The sequence below is a fragment of the Talpa occidentalis genome, unplaced genomic scaffold, assembly GCF_014898055.3.
Source record: "Talpa occidentalis isolate TD23 unplaced genomic scaffold, MPIMG_talOcc4v2.1 talOcc4.4, whole genome shotgun sequence".
Classification (NCBI taxonomy): domain Eukaryota; kingdom Metazoa; phylum Chordata; class Mammalia; order Eulipotyphla; family Talpidae; genus Talpa; species Talpa occidentalis.
The window spans coordinates 7599619-7615827 of NW_023604295.1; the positions used below are offsets into that span (position 1 = coordinate 7599619).

The 16209-nt window shown below is 39.8% G+C and overlaps 1 protein-coding gene across 5 annotated transcripts in view; it reads left to right on the top strand.

Annotated features, from left to right (window-relative positions):
- Positions 1-16209, top strand: part of SYNJ1 (synaptojanin 1) — a 75619-nt gene that overhangs the window by 52577 nt on the left and 6833 nt on the right. For 2 of the 5 annotated variants that reach the window (XM_037525022.2, XM_037525023.2), the window contains exons 21-30: positions 2069-2147; positions 5144-5306; positions 8527-8736; positions 9656-9799; positions 10332-10370; positions 12072-12119; positions 13580-13618; positions 13746-13816; positions 15023-15131; positions 15384-15601. In XM_037525022.2, the coding sequence (XP_037380919.1) occupies positions 2069-2147; positions 5144-5306; positions 8527-8736; positions 9656-9799; positions 10332-10370; positions 12072-12119; positions 13580-13618; positions 13746-13816; positions 15023-15131; positions 15384-15601 (1120 nt within the window). The remainder of the gene's footprint in view (positions 1-2068; positions 2148-5143; positions 5307-8526; positions 8737-9655; positions 9800-10331; positions 10371-12071; positions 12120-13579; positions 13619-13745; positions 13817-15022; positions 15132-15383; positions 15602-16209) is intronic. The other 3 variants (XM_037525024.2, XM_037525026.2, XM_037525027.2) reach the window with 3 other exon arrangements.

Sequence of the window (16209 nt, forward strand, 5' to 3'; positions counted from 1 at the left end):
TACATCCCTTTCAGTGCAGTTCATCTGCTTACTTAGGTATGTTTTATAGGTATTTGGTGGATGTACTTGTATACTGGGTGCTGCAAAAGAGCAGAAAAAACAAATTCAAGATTCAATTCCTGCTTGTAATCTAGTTGGAAGGTCATTGTGTGTCCAGTGGCTTCCCTAGGCCTTAAACTGAATAGTCCCAGACCAAAGATGGTTTGTATTCTGTGGAGTGAGGCATGCCTACACAGCCCAGAGTCCATTCAGAGAATAAATGAACAAAGAGGGAAATAGTGCTTAGACTTCCCTCAAGTATTTTAGCAAATCTCTACCCTAAAGCTATAAAAGAAAACAAAAAATTACTAAAATCTTAAGGCTCTAGGAAGTACATATTGAAATATACAGACTTAGAGATCACGGTAAGCTTTGCCAAATTCAGAATTGCCAAACCACCAGGAGCACCATGTGGACTGTGTGAGTGGGTGGCAAAGTAGCAAATAAGTGTCCTTATGAGCAAATGTAAAATATTGATTGCACTGGGCCTAAGAGAATCCAAAGTGTACATGAGGGGGGAGAGACTGCTAGAGGAAAAGGAGCTTTGTGCTTTATAAACAAGCTTATAAAGAAATTTGGAGCTTTCCCCAAAGCATTTCTCATCATTAGAAAAAGTATTGGTAACAAAACGAGGCATTTACATGGGCTGTCTCCACAGCTGGAATATTCTGGTTGTTACACCTTAAGACATGTTAGAAAAGAAAAAGCAGATGATGGAAGTGAACAGGGAGAGGTCCCTGTCACCAGTAAGGCTAAGCTGATGTTATTTTGGTCTAGACCAAGACAGTCACTAAGGAGTGAATGACTGAAGTCTGTAAACCTCTTTATATTTGAATAAGAGGACCCCTAGAAATGTAGCTGGGACAAATTTTTATATATACACGCTATTTGGGGGCAAAGTCAAGAACCTTTTACTCTAGTGAGTGAAACCAGGGGAAAAAATACAACTTTTAAAAGTGCCTTATAAATCCATGCTATTAGAACCATCATGTCTTATTAAAGTTAGAAATGTGTAAGGTTACATTGCTAATTAAGGATAGGACCAAGAAATTTCCTCTGCCATCTGACCACAACTGCTTTGGTGCCACTCACAAATAATGTTGGGGGCTGGGGGCTCGCTATGGCACAGTGCACGTGCATGGCCATGTTTTCCCCTTTCATCTCTGAAAAATCTTTTAAGGATTTTGATACTTCATTTATACATTTGGGAGTAGTTCCGCTTATAAAATTGTTTCTGTAAATAACACTGATAACATTATAATGTAATTTGTTCATTGTTGCACATCAGTGACCAGAACTTGTGTTAATATCCTTTTTAATTTTCCCTTTTGGGGGTTTCTTCTTTCAAAATTATTAACTTAGAGCAAAAGCCACCGAAATTTCAAAAGAGTCAGTGGTTGTCCATTAATAGAGGCAAGTACCATAACCCAAGGTTCCTCAGGCCCACAGTGCTCTACATGCATACACATGTACAGAACTCAAGGGAGAGAGTGATACATATATATGTACATACACACATACACACAAACACACACATATACATAACCATAATGCCCTAATTTCTTTCTTGGTTAAAAGAAATTTGCTTCAGGGAAGTCATGGAGATAGTGAAATTGCATTGTACTGGACTATGGAGTCGGGAGACTTGGATTCTAACCCTATACCCCTCCTTATAGGGTCTCTCTGAACTCGGCCTTTGGTGCTTTTTTTCTTTGTCAAAGAAATGAAAGATGAATTAGCAGGATTCAGAAATGGAGGTTCATAAGCCTATTTCTTCTGCCAGACTGTTGTGTTAATTTAGTATTTGAAAGAAATTTGAATTTCAACATTTAGAGAAGAGTGCCGCCTCCAGGTCACTGCCGGCTCCACTGCTCTCCCTCTTGGGTTTTTGTTTGTTTTTTTTCACTTCCTGGCCTCTCCAGGCTCCTGTTAAGCAGTAATAATTGGACTGGCTGTTGGATTAGGTATGTTTAATGTATTAATTCTGTTTTGTTTTGTTTTTTACTGCTTGTCTCTCCCTTTCTTGAAGATTTGTAGAAGATAAAATGTGGGTTACATTTTTGGAGGGGAGCTCTGCCTTGAGCGTTCTAAGCCTAAATGGTAAAGAGGTAAGGTAGCATTTGTTCATTCTAAACCATTCTGAAACTAAGTGTCTGAAGATTAAGTTTTTGTTGATACTCAGCAAGATTATCTAAATGCATTTCAAGTTCAGGAAGATGGAAGACCTTATGGTACATTTATTGTTTAGACTAGGCTTCTGACTTTCTGACCAGTTTAAAATTATTTTGTTCCCTCCGTGGAGATATTAATCATTCATGTAGACCACAAAGAAGACATGTTTGCCACTTAATTTGATTTTTGTTACATTTTATTATATAAAAACTTTAACAGTTTTAATTGGGATATTTCGGTTCATCTATGTATTAGAAAAGATTTGTGTCAAGTAAAGAAAATGTCTATTTACAAGAAAATAAGGGAAGAAGGTGCTCATTATTAGAAATAGTAATTGTTTTAGTAGCATGGATCACGGCCTTTTTCAAGTATAGGTAAAATAATTCCACTAAGATAATAAATCCTTTCCACTGAGTCATTTGAGAAATTTTAATTAGTGGAAATATTCCTGATCTATGATTTGTGTCATTGATGGGGGGAATCTGATCAATATCTTAGAATAGTTTTATTTCTATAAAGTGCTTAGTCTGCCCTTTTTTTCCTGAATGCTTTTAGACAACCCTAAGTTTGTAAGTATGTGGTCGCTGGCAGGATGGACTGAAATCCTTTGGGCAACTCCATGAGGATTTTCCTGAGCTGCTGCTTCTGTCACAGTACATCAATGTCCTTAAATAAAAAATTTCCACATATATATTGCTTTGAAATAGGTTTTGGAGGATTTTGTTTTTCCTGAAAGTAATAGTTATACACTCATGCAAACATAAATCCAAAAATGTAGAAAAGCGTAAATACAGAAAAGTACTATATTATATTCCCCCTTCCTTTCAGCCCTATTCTTTTTTTTTAAAGAACTTTTTTTTTTAGATTTATTTTTTATTTATACAAGAGCTGGGGTACAAGCCAGAGGCGCAGGAGGGTGAGAGGATTCTCCAGAGACAGAGTGGGTTGCAGAACAGGCAGACAGACCGAAAGCACTGCTGAAGGGGAGCAGCGGGCACAACAGGAGAGGTCTGCTGCGCCATGTGGGACTCTCCCTGGCCGGCCAGGAATTGAACCCTCACTGCAGAGGCTGCGGACAGCTCCACAGCGCTGTGCTCAACCCACTGCGCCACCGGGGAGGCCCTCAGCCCATTCTTCACCCTCAAGTCTAGTCTGATATGTCAGTCTGGTCACCTCTTTACCATTCCCTGGAGAAGCACCCGCCCTTCTCTCCCTTAAAACATCTTCAGAATCCTGAAGCTGTAAAGCTCCAGTTTGTGACAAGTTTATAATAATGTGCAATTTGTCCTTTTGAAAGTATTTCCAACCCTCTTGTCTGTGGCTTTTGTTAGTACCATTGTTCATTGCAAAATCTTCTAACGTGCAGATAGATCAAAAAGATGGCCTCCATTTCAAGGGGGAACCTGAGAACAGTACACAGCTTGAGCAGGACAAACCTAGAGGGTGATCTTGAGAAATTTTTGTCATTTCTTTCTCTTGTGGCTCTGATGTCACCAAATAGACATTCCTGAGAAAGTGCATCTCAAATTAGCTTGTGGTGATTGGAGTGTCAGAATACCTGTTACTATTCTCTGATGAATACACAAGGAATGTTGTTGACTTTAAATAGTAACAACCTGTAAAGCTCATTGCCAAGTTCTGAAATTGAATTGATCTGGTCTGATAGCAAGTAAAGGATTATTAGTTCTTAGGACTCTGACTACAAAGCTCAGTATCGACACTAAATCACTATTAAACACAGCCACACCATTCAGCATCTCTCAGTCCCTCCTATGCCTTCATGGATTTCTAATGTTAGTAGCACTTTTAGCCAAGAAAGATCTATACCCACAAAGGTGCCGGCTGATCATAGCTACACAGCTGGTCATAGCTACACAGTTCATTTGTAAAGACCAGAAAAGTCCACATATTGTATATTCCCCAGACACCAGTCGAACAAAGGAAGCTTTAAGGTATAAAGAAAGACCCTCTGAGACCCTCAGTAGGGAGATACTTGCACAAAATAAGGTGTCTGTGTCTTCCTCATTCCTACCTCGCTCCACTTTCCCTCAGCCCTCCGAGAGAAAGAGAAAAAACTTCACTGACTCCGTCCTCTCCTTTCTGAGATCCCTGACACGACTTATAGCTGGGGCTGGTCTCCAGCAAAGCTGGCTCTGTGTGGGAGGAAGCTTCCATTCTAGAAAGCAGTTTTGTCATGTAGATTTTAAATGCAAGCAGCTTTCTAATGCATAGTCTGTGTTTGGCCAAGGAGTCCTGTGCATCTGCAAGTTTTTTGTGACTATCTGCTTGACAGATAATATAACTTGACTATAACGTGTGGATTGTTTTAGGTCATACTTCGTTCTAAAAGCTGCTTAAATTTATAGGAGAGTACCAGTTTCACAGATACTAATCATTGTTTTCAGAATGGTTAACTTTTATTAAAGACTTTAAATGACCCTAAATACTCTCAGTATTCCTCTGACATTTGAAATGCTAAAACTACTTAGAAAGTTGAGAATTTCAAGACCGTTACACTAAGCTAGGAAGGTCCAAATGATCAAGATTTTAAAGATTTCCCACTGTCTTTTCTGGAGTTGTTTTTCGTAGGAATAATTATTTAATCTGTTGGTCAGAAAGCAAGTATAAAATTATGTGTCAAAATGTCAATGAATTTTTATCTGATATGGGTAGATACTACAGTGAGGTAAACTTGAATCTCTGTATATTATAGCGGTGGGGATAGATCTTAGACTTCATGTCCAGGTGTTTAAGGGGAGAACTGGAGTGTTTGAAGTGGTTAAAAATTCAGTATATGTAAAACAGTTGTGGTGAATTGAGTCACGTTAAATTAAACCAATATTGTCGCATAGTATAACTAAGGCAGTTCATTTTGAAATGGGTTAATATTCATACCAATGTTTCCAATTCTGTGTCTCTTCTGCTCAACTAGTTATTGGGTCGAACCATAACTATTACTTTAAAAAGTCCAGACTGGATCAAAAATTTGGAAGAAGAAATGAGCTTGGAGAAAATCGGCGCTCCACTGCCGTCCTCCACGAGCTCCACCCTCCTCGGTGAAGATGCGGAGGTCACAGCTGACTTTGACATGGAAGGTCAGTCATTGAGCACATTTGTTTCAGTCATTCTCGATAACTTACCCTCCATCAGTAAAATCTTAGTCTCCAGGTTTATCTTTCTCTCTCTCTACCATTTACTTATAGAAATTATATATTTCAAACCATTAAAAAAAAAAACCCTCTCAACGTGGCTAGGAATGCCTGCATTCACAGCAGACCCCACCACATAAATGTAACCACTTCACATGTAACTTGGGCACATTGTCTGTGTACAATAATTTCCTTAAATGTAATTAGGAAATGCACTTACTTCTAATATAGACTGTTAGTTTAGAATATGTTAGCCTAGAGTATTTTCCATTAAAATGAATCTTAGTTTATAAAATGACAGTGCATCAGTCTGTGACCCAGGTACACGTTTACTAGTTGAGCATCTTACAGGATTATCTCCAGTTTCCACATTCTTCTGTTCACTTGTGTACTTAGTCCACATGTTTATGTAGACCCTGGTATGTGCCAGGGGACACCAGGTGTTGCTGTTGCCATCTTAGGGCGCACAGCTCAGCGAGCAGGTGGTCTAGTCCAGAGTGGGAAATGCAGTAAGAACGATGCTGTGGGTGTTAGAAGGTCACCTCACCTAGACTAAAGAAGTTGAAAATTATGGAAATTATGGAAATGGAAATTTAAGTTAAGAATTTGAAGCCTGAGTAAGAATTGGGTTAAAGAAGGTGAAGAGGGGTAAACCAGGAAGAAGGAAAGAAAGTATAGGATGAAGGGGCTAGACGGGTCTGAGGTGATTAAGAAGGTATGTTTGCGAGGGAGTAAGTGAAGAAAAAGAAATGTAGGAAGAGGAGCAGGGGAGGGCTGGAAGGTGAATTTGATTTTGAGGATGTTAAACTTTTGGAGTCTCAGGTGTGGATTAGGCTGTGGGTATGTGGGCCTGGTGCTGGGCACAGCCCAGTTCACTGGCAACTGTCGTGGCAGTTAAACCCACTTGACCAGAGGGATTATACAGAGATGGGGGAAAGCTGGTATTGGGCTCCAATACAGAGAAGTGCAGGCCTAACACATAAGAAGCAGAAGTGGTCTGTTCATAAAAAGAAAATGAGAAGAAGCAACTAGAAATGCAAGGAGCCAGGAGAATATAGTGGCTTAAAAATCCAGGAAAGAAGGGTGGCATGGAAGGAGTCACCAGTATGTTTTTGTCAGAGAGAGATGAAAGATGAGGCTGCAACTTCTCTTTTGGATTTAGTAACAGAAGGAGGCTGTTAGTGACATTTATGAGAGTCATTTCTATGGAGTGAGGAAGCCAGGTGGTGGTAAATTGAGGTGTGTTTGGAAGGTGAAATGGAAAGTAACTACAGACAGCTCTCTATAGAAGCTTGGCTAAGACTGAGGGGAAAGAGGGACAAGAGCAGTCACTCTAGGGAGCCTGGGGATGCAGGGAGTTCGGTTTTGAAGTGGGAGAAACTTGAGGATGCTTAGCGCTGATAGCAGGGGCTGGTAGAGGGCAAAAAAAAGTGATGATATTGGGCAAGGCAGGTCATGGAGAGAGAAGGATGGGCAGAGCTTCATTGGTCTCACAAATGCATGTGTGTGTGTGTGCCTTGCCTTATGACTGAACTCCCGCCCTGCGCCAGCCATGAAGAGGAGGTTCCCATCCTACCTCTTCTCTTTTCTGGGTGAAGTTTAAGAGTTGAAGGTATCTGTAGAAGGGGGGCGATCCATGATTTTAGGAGAGTTGAAAAGGTTCAAGGCATAGCTCCTGTGAAAGGCTCAGGGCGAGCACTACCCAGGAAGTGGTGGAATTGCGGCAGCTTTGGGAGCCCAGGGGAGACTGCAGACCACAAACTTTCCTGACTGCGGTCAGCAGTGACTGTCCAGGTCTCTCTGGCAGCAGCGCTTAGCAGCCTGGACACAGTTACAGAGAGACGAGACAGCTGCCTTGGTGCGGAATTGACAAGAGGACCAGTGTGGTGGGGGTGGCTGAGGTGAGACCCCTAGAGGCTGAAGACAGGTCCTGAGGCATAACCTGGTCAAGGTTAAAAGTAGAGGGTACAGAGATCTGGGTCCTGATGAAGTCAAAGAGGAGAGAGTAACTGAGGGAGACAACTGAAAGGCTGGGAGGGGTTGGTCAGAATGACGTATTTTGAGCTCATTTCAGAGGTCATGCCATTCTGAGGGGTGTATGTGTTTGGAGTGGAGGAGAGTGTCAGTGTCGAAAGACCAAGGCACTTGGTGATGGGTTGTCCGCATGGACTTTGATGTCACCTGGAAAGAAGATAGGACTTACATCTTGCTCTCTGCTTAGTCCTTGATGAATGGGTTCAAGTGCCTGGAAGGATGGAGATTGGAGATTATGACAGCAGAGGGATAGAGGGTGCTAATTAAATTCTTGATGGGATGATTTACTGTTCTGGAATTGGAATTAGGTTGCACGGGGCAGGGTCGGCTTTCCAACCCTGAGGTAAGGAGACTTCAGGGGAGAAGCAAAGAAAGTTTGCGTTGGGTGGGGGCAGCACCACAGCAAGGATGGAGAAGGGGTGTAGCTGGCTGAGAGCCTGTTTGCTCTTGAGGGTGAACCTGAGTTGAGGGCAGGGGGCAGAGACAGTTCCACAGAGCAGGAAGGAAGGTTTAGTGGACTTCAAGGCAGTCAGCTCTGAATCAGCCGCACCTAGCAGGTCTCTACCTGCATCCTTGTTGCCCCAAGGTAATAAGTATCTGTAATATATTTTTTATCAGAGTATTTGTACTAACTCTAGGGTTTTTTTTTATTTATTTAAAGGGCAGATTTATTAGAAAAGGGATAGGATAGTAAAAGACACTTGCATAGACACCAGCGGGCAGGAAGAGGTGCCCCAAAAGGGACAGGTTTGCTAAGAGAGGCCTGCATGGTCGCAGGTGGGCGGCCTTGAGAAGAGCGGCCTCCACTGAGGGAGGTCAGTGAAGAAAAGTCCCGGTAGGTACAGGTCACAGGCAGGCAGGAAGCTGCTGCCCTGATGAGGGAGAGAATTGGTGAAAGGAAGCACCTGCATAGTCACAGGTGGGCAGACGAAGTGCTGCTGTACTAACTCTAGTTTTACACATGAAAATATTTCATATGTGCCAACATGCTTAATCTGTGCACATTTGCAGTGCAATGTTAACATGTTTATTTTGTATATTTAACCCCTTCAAACCAGGAAAAACTAGGTTGATGAAAAATATCTCAGAAAATTAAATTGATGGTCTCTGTGGTAACCTTGTGTTTCCTTAGGTGATGTTGATGACTACAGTGCTGAAGTTGAGGAAATTCTTCCTCAGCATCTCCAGCCATCCTCAGGTTCTGGCCTTGGCACTTCCCCGAGCTCTTCACCCCGGACCAGTCCCTGCCAGTCACCTACAATATCAGAGGGTCCTGTACCTTCCCTTCCCGTAAGACCAAGCCGAGCGCCATCAAGAACTCCCGGGCCCCCAGCTTCACAAAGTGTGTATCTTATTGAAAGTTCGGTATGACTTCCCTTGGCCTGTGGCGTTTCATTTTAGATGGTCAAAGCTCTGGTGCCTCCAGAGAGCCATTTTTGTTTAACTTTCACACACATGCACTGAACACTGAAGTGTGCCATGTTTTCTATGCTTACAAAAGAGGGCTGTCTGTCCTAGGTGGAAGGGCAGCCTGTCATTACTGTCACTACATGACGTGCTCCTTCTCTGTGGTCAGGTTTGTCAATGTCTTACACTTCATGATTTTCTGTCATTGTAAATCATAACTGTTTAGCCTGAACTATATATAATCTGTTAGATAACTATATATAATCTTAATATAAGCTGTACATTACCTGTGTTACAGTATCAAGCGAAAGAGGCAAAACAAATTTTTGAATTGAAATTTATAGTCTTGGTTTGTCTCTGGAAGTTGTTATCAAGTGATTTAATCACCATCCCATGCTGTCCAGCATCTTCAGAAAATACCTTCCATTTCATAAACATCCCTATTCTCCATACTACTCTTACAGGGCTGGCTTCATTAAATAAATTCAAGAATAGCTAGGGGATAGAGAAAAGACACTCATTCCTTTTTCTCCTCTCTGTTGGCCAGCAAAATGCACATAATTCAGATAGTACTTTGTGCCGTCTTGATAGGGCCGCTTGGTAAATCAGCTTTCAGTCCCTGGGGGCCTTGTAGGAAGTCCACAGGGCTAGCATTATCACCTCCATGTTCCAAAGGGTAATTGAGTGGTAGAACTTGAGTGCTTGTGCTACAGATACCAAAAATGCATGCTATTATACTCACTGTAGTTCAAATTTAGAAAAGTAGCAGAGAGAGAGTTTATCATAGGAAATACCATGCCTTTGTGCTCACACTACTCGCTTGGAATCTGATCTTACATAATGTGCTTTTTCAGGTTCTCCTGTTGATGCCCTGCCAGCAGCACAACTGCAGCAGAAAGATTCCTCCCAGGCCTTAGAACCCAAGCGCCCCCCTCCTCCCCGCCCAGGTGCTCCACCTGCACGTCCTGCTCCCCCACAGAGACCACCTCCACCTTCAGGTAACAAACCATTCTGTTTCCATTTCTGCCAGATCAAAAATCTTCCTCATTAAATTGAAAAATGATTTGCATGTTTTCAAGCCCTTAGCTCCTAGATTTTACTATATTTATGTTATTGCTGCTGCTTCCTCAGCTTTTCTCTAAAGAACAGTATAGGTGCAACAGAATAGGCAGAGATTTTCCCAACTGGATTTCTGTAACACATTCATTCTCACAGCTGCCTTCTTAGAAGAAGTTGGCTTTGGTTTTGCTAATTTGATGTAGCTGTGCTGATTTCTGTAAAATGTATAATTAGACCTGAAGAACTTATTTACTATAAAGTTTCATGTATTTGTCCAGATGTCCTTTTTAAATAAGTAGAGTGTTGTTAAATCATTAGAAATATTTTCTTTAAATAATAGCTTTTTCAAAATAGTATCAAGATACTGATGTGTATAATATTAGACATCCTGAATTCTATTAAATCTTTGACATTTCAATTCTTGTTTAATGTCATTTCCTTTCTGCTGCGTATTTGCTTATGAACGATAAGGGGCTAGGAGTCCTGCACCTGCTAGAAAAGAGTTTGGAGGTAACTGTTTATATTTTTGTGATATGTTAGCGTTGATTCATTGATGTTTTGGAGTTTGATCCCTATAACTGAAAGACATTTTTGGTTTCAGTTGATAACAGTCAAAAAGAATGACATTTATACACCAAGGTAATAATAGTGCCAAATTTCAATTGTATTTTCTTTAAAAAGATTAAAAACCAGTTTTATAGGTGAATAGAACTGATGAGGCCTTCCATTTCTCAGTGGACATAGTTGAATTACTCATCAAGGCCCAGTGTACTTTTTCTTAATACAGTCAGTTTGGTGACAAAGAGTTAATTCCCAGAAATCATACTGATTTCAGAAGGGATTCGGGTTCAGTGAATATACATTTCCCAAGTATTTAATTGTATTAGATTGTATTAGAACTCTAGTATGTTCCTTTTCTGGTAGCTTGTGGGTTAGCAAAATTTCCTAGGAATGCAACTTAAAGTTATAATAATTATCTGAAACACAGCTTTCATTTTGCATGGCTTTATCATAACATCCTAAAACTCATATCTCATTTTAATATAAGAATTCTTTTTTTTTTTTTTTTACTCAATAAGGGCTTTTATTTAAGCAAATGGATTGCTTTTTTTAAAAAAAGTGTAGTATGCTCAAAAAACTTCTCACAAACCTCAGTTGGAAGTATATATATATCAATATCTGACAAGCTTATCTAATTCTCAAAAAAGAGTGAGGTGGTTATCAGAGCTCCACCGCTGAGCTTTTACAAACCTGGCTTAGCAGTATCACGGCTCACTGTACATGTATGAATTGGTCTGTGTCTCCTCCAGCTGCCCCATAAAATTGCTGACCAATTTACATGTTACTGTAAATTGAAGTGACCTGGATGCAGATTTTAATGATTTTGTACAATAAGGGATGCTAACCATTATTTCAGCATTATAGCTTCTGCAAAATACTGCTAGATGATAATTTTCCCATTGATTTACAGATAACATTAATTTTTCCCATTTCAAACTCCTTTATATTTATATGATAAAATCACTTTATCTCCTTTAATTACGAAAACAATTTGTGGAAAACAAATTTTTGAATTGCAGAAAAGTTGTATTAGCAATACAATGGCTTACATAGAAATCTGATTTACTTTTTAATTATTGCTTCTTTTCATCATTCTGTGGGTTGTACTTGAAGCATAATTTTTAACCCTATAAACCAATACTTTAAGTAGTGTCTTAGAGAAGTCATTATAGTACTTTTGGAGTTTGGTCTTTTTTTTTTTTTTTTTAATAATGCATCAAAAACTACTAAGACACTAATATAGTCCCTTAGGAACTTAAAATCAAATTGAAACTTTATGATTTTATTTTCCTTTTTGACTGTCAAATATTGGAGCTTGTATTAGTGATTTAAACTAGATGTAAGGAATTAGAAGATCATAAAACAAAGGCACTCATTATATATATTTTAAATTCCCTACTGCTAGAATCTCAGATATAAAAAGCAAACTGTCACCCCATCTACTTTTCTGTTTAAAGAAAAAGGGAACTCATGTTTGAACTAGGCATCCAAAGTCACTGTGGTCTGTGTTGATATCTTTGAAGAAATTTAAAACAGTAAAAGAACCTTTTTACAGAAGTAAGTTAATGCAGAAATTGTGTTGTGTGCCTGCCATTCATTCTGTGCCATGGGCCCTGAACACTATACAGCTTCTGTTCTTTCTCTGAAAAGGTCTTGGAGCCCCTCCCAGTCCTGGGGTAGCTAGGCGAGAGATGGAAGGTAACAAGACTTTTGCATCATGAAAATGGATCTCTCATTTTATTTCTAAAATGTCGGCCCCTCCAGTGTTTAAGAGCATACTAAATCTTATTCCAACTGTAAACTTCCTCTCCCTTACCTTATGTATACTTTGTGGCCTTGTATTTTTTTCTTTTCATTCTGTATTGTATATAATTTTTAATATATACTGTTTAATTTCTCTGAGGCTTTTATGATGTTGTTGTGTGCTGTTTCTGTATGTACTTAGGGTGTGAAATTACTCTACAACGTTATTTTATGGAGAATGCCTTCAAAATTCTTTTCAGAATTTTGAATAGGTCAGGGCTTCCCTGGTGGTGCAATGGGTTAAGTCTCAGCGCTATGAAACTATCCGCATGGCACAGCAGACCTCGCCTATCTCTCCTGCCACTCCCCTCACTAGTGTATTTCAGTCATTCCGCCTGTTCTGCTCCCTACTCTGTCTCTGGTGAATCCTCTCACCTTCTTCCCCCACACCTCTAGCCTATACCCCAGCTCGTGTATGCATAAATAATCTTTAAATAAAAAGGTCAAATGTTTAGAAATGTACAATACTAGCTAAGAAGTTGTAAAGATTAATGACTACAATTAATTCCTATTGAGATCCAAGAATATAACATTTTTGTGGATAATTTCTGATAACAGAGTATTTTTATGTGTAAAGGTGAACTGAATTTGATTGAGAGAGCATACATCAAGATCCTAACTTTGAAGGGCTGATGGAGTCCCTATAGCAATCACATTGACATATCTTTGCACATGGCTGAGTCTGAGGTGCTGCCCTTAACATATCCCCTAGTTCTTTTGGCCTCCAAAACCAATTTATTTCATTTTATCCTTCTGCTGCCTCTCTAATGGGCTTGGTCCATATTTCTACACTAGTCTTCCACAAGGCATATTAAAGATGTGCCTATCTTCTACTTTAATCATTTTTTGTTGTAGAAATCCCAAAGATCTTATAAGTTTGTGTTATCCACAATGGCATGTATCCGCAGCATGTGCCCCTAAAATGTCAGGATCCTCTGGTGTAACTTAGAAACGTAGCTCTGCCTGTTGCTCAGAAGCAACTTGTCTGCTGAGCTCTGAGAAGCACTGGTGCCACATCTATGACCATGCTTACAGCTGACCAGATGTTTTGAAGGTTCACAGGAGAGAGCTTTGTTGAGAAAGTCACCTTAAAATTAACCCTGTGAGGGAGGTATCAGACTGCGGACTAAGACGGTCTCCAGTAAATGTCCCTAGAGAGTATTCTAATTTTTCTCTCTTTTGAGGTATTTCATTCAGAACTAATACTACCCTTCATCATTATCCAAACAAAGTCCTTTTGTTCCCATCTCATGCCCTCATTTCTGCTGGTAATCAAAAAGAATAACCAAGCAATGTTATGCAGTAGCACTTTATTGTGTCCTTAAGACTAATTTTTTTTTCTTCCTACTTCAAAGCCCCCAAAAGTCCTGGAACGACCCGGAAAGATAATATAGGTAAAAACACTTGCATTTAGCTACTTTACCTTAAAACTGGACGATGAATAGACACTTGGAATATTAGTATATAGTTTCTTTCTATTTTAAAAAATCCTAAATACACATTGTGGTGTCTTTGTTGCAGGACGCAGTCAGCCTTCACCCCAAGCAGGACTTGCAGGCCCAGGACCTGCTGGATACAGTGCGGCCAGACCGGTAGGCAACACTTAGCCTGGGAGCCAAAAGGTTCAGGTTCTAGGCCCCAGTTTGCTACGTCAGGTGTGTTTTCTTGGAGAAATTAAATGACTCATCAAGGCCTCAGTTTCCTCAACGTAAAATGAGGCAATTGCACTTGATGATCTCCAAGGTACCTTTCAACTCTGACATTATTTTAACATACTCTCTGAGAATAGCTCAACATGCTTCATTATTTGAATAAAAGTGGTGTGCTAAAGTAATCATGGTCCTAAAATAAATATCTTAGAATCTTAAGTATTTGAAGAGGTGATATATTTGGGCAACTTTTTATTCATTGCCTGAGTGATTAATGAGGATATAAACTCATCCTTCAGTAAGAAGGATTTAAAACTTAGATTTTAGGGGAGAAGGCATTATAGAATCAGTATATTGAAAATGCCCTACAGGGATTAAAATTAGACAGATGATGGTGTTTGGGAGCTTTGCTTGACCCTTGCGTGTCTTGGTTTTCTGTATGTTTATCATTTATGTTCTCTTATCATTAGTCACGTAGTTATTCTGTTCTTTACCCAAATGAAAAATTTCTGAGATATAACAAGTAGTAAAAAAGAAAATGGAAACCAGAAATCAGTGATTTAGCTAAAAATACACTCTTCACCACTGTGTCTTTTAGTGTATTTCATTCTTAGCGTACTGAGTTAGTCATTCAAGTGTTTTTACTTCTGTGTTTAAAAAAAACAAACAACTCAAGGTGTGGTTTCTCTTAAGCCTCTTAGCTGGTCAGTGTACAGCTTCCTCTGTCCCTCAGTCCTTCATGCCATCGCCAGCTCCCACAGAGCACTGCACATGGTGACGCACACGGCCTGCAGCTGTTCAGGCCTGAGTTTTGATCCTATACTTGCTTCTAGCTTTGTGGCCTTGGGAAAGGTGTCTCCATTATTTTAGCTTAATTTAAAAAAAGAAGAAGAATACCTCTGAGGGATATTTTGAAGATGAAATGCCCATCCAGTGCTTAATTAACATAGAGCCTCACATAGAATAGTCAAAAATGAAAAGGAAGGTTGGAAAACTTGTGACTGTATGATTGTAAGTAGAATGCAATTAAAAGGACAAGAGGAGCAATCTAACAGAGGAGATTAAATAATACGCAAAAGCAAATATTTCCATAAAATCTTACCTGTTGAAATGAGTGAATATCTCAAATGTTCCATTTCCCATTTGTAGACCATTCCGCCCCGTGCTGGTGTGATCAGCGCCCCACAAAGCCAGGCTCGGGCCTCTGCTGGAAGACTGACTCCCGAAAGCCAAAGCAGACCGTCGGAAGTACCGAAAGGTAAACTATTAGAAACACCTTCTGTTCTTTGTTCTCTCTTTTCACTTTTTCTTTTCCTTTTCCCTTCTATCATGTCTCACCTTCCACAACTTAATCATATAGGAATCTTCTTGCTGATTTAAACTGTAAGAAATGAGGCTACTTGTTGAGACAGAAAACCCACAAATCCTGAATCTCCTAGCATTTCACCAATGGAAGGACAAAACATGGTTTTCTAGAAAAAACTTACATCTGAAAATGATTTTCTTTTAGGTTCGGCTTTTCTTCCGGAACCACTGAAGCCTCAAGCTGCCCCTCCTGTGCAGCCTTCTCTGCCCTCACCCGTTCAGAAGATGCAGGAACCTCTGGTCCCAACGGCAGCACCTCTGCCTCAGTCTGGCCCCCAACCAATTCTGGAAACCCCCCCTCAGCCACCACCTCGCAGCAGATCTTCCCACAACTTGCCTTCAGAACCTTCATCACAACCACAAGTAAGTCCCACAAGTAAACAAAAGACCATCTTTGATTCTTTGGTATAGGCTTTGAACATATTTCAATTATTAACTTATATAAGGATAAAACAAATGTGGAAAAAAAAATTTCATCTTCTTTTCCTTTTGCCTTTTGGTAATAGTAGCATCTTGAGATGTGACTTCAACAATCGGGTGTCATTTGATGTCTCCACTAGCCACGTAGCAAATGTACAATTTGATTGTTTGAGGGTTTGTTTGTTTTTAAATAACCTATTATCTAGATCAATTAGAGAGTGATCCTAAATTAGCGTTTTCAAAGAATTTCTAAGTGACTCCCAGACTCTTTTATCTTGTTAACATTTAAAGTATTTGTGAATTTCTTACAGTTTTTATGTGAAATTTACTTTGAAGAGTTGCTAAATTAAGATGAACAAGAATGGTTGTTTTTCTTATTGTTCATAGTTAGTGAGTTAGTTTTGGTTTTCACTTTCTGGAGAGAGGCAATTAGATCATGGCCTGAACTTTGGGTTAATTTCCTATGAGCAGAGAAAATCCTTTTGTTCCTCTTTTTTTTTTAATATAGAAGAACTGGGTTGTAGGCCAGAGTTTTGAGGGGTGAGGATTCA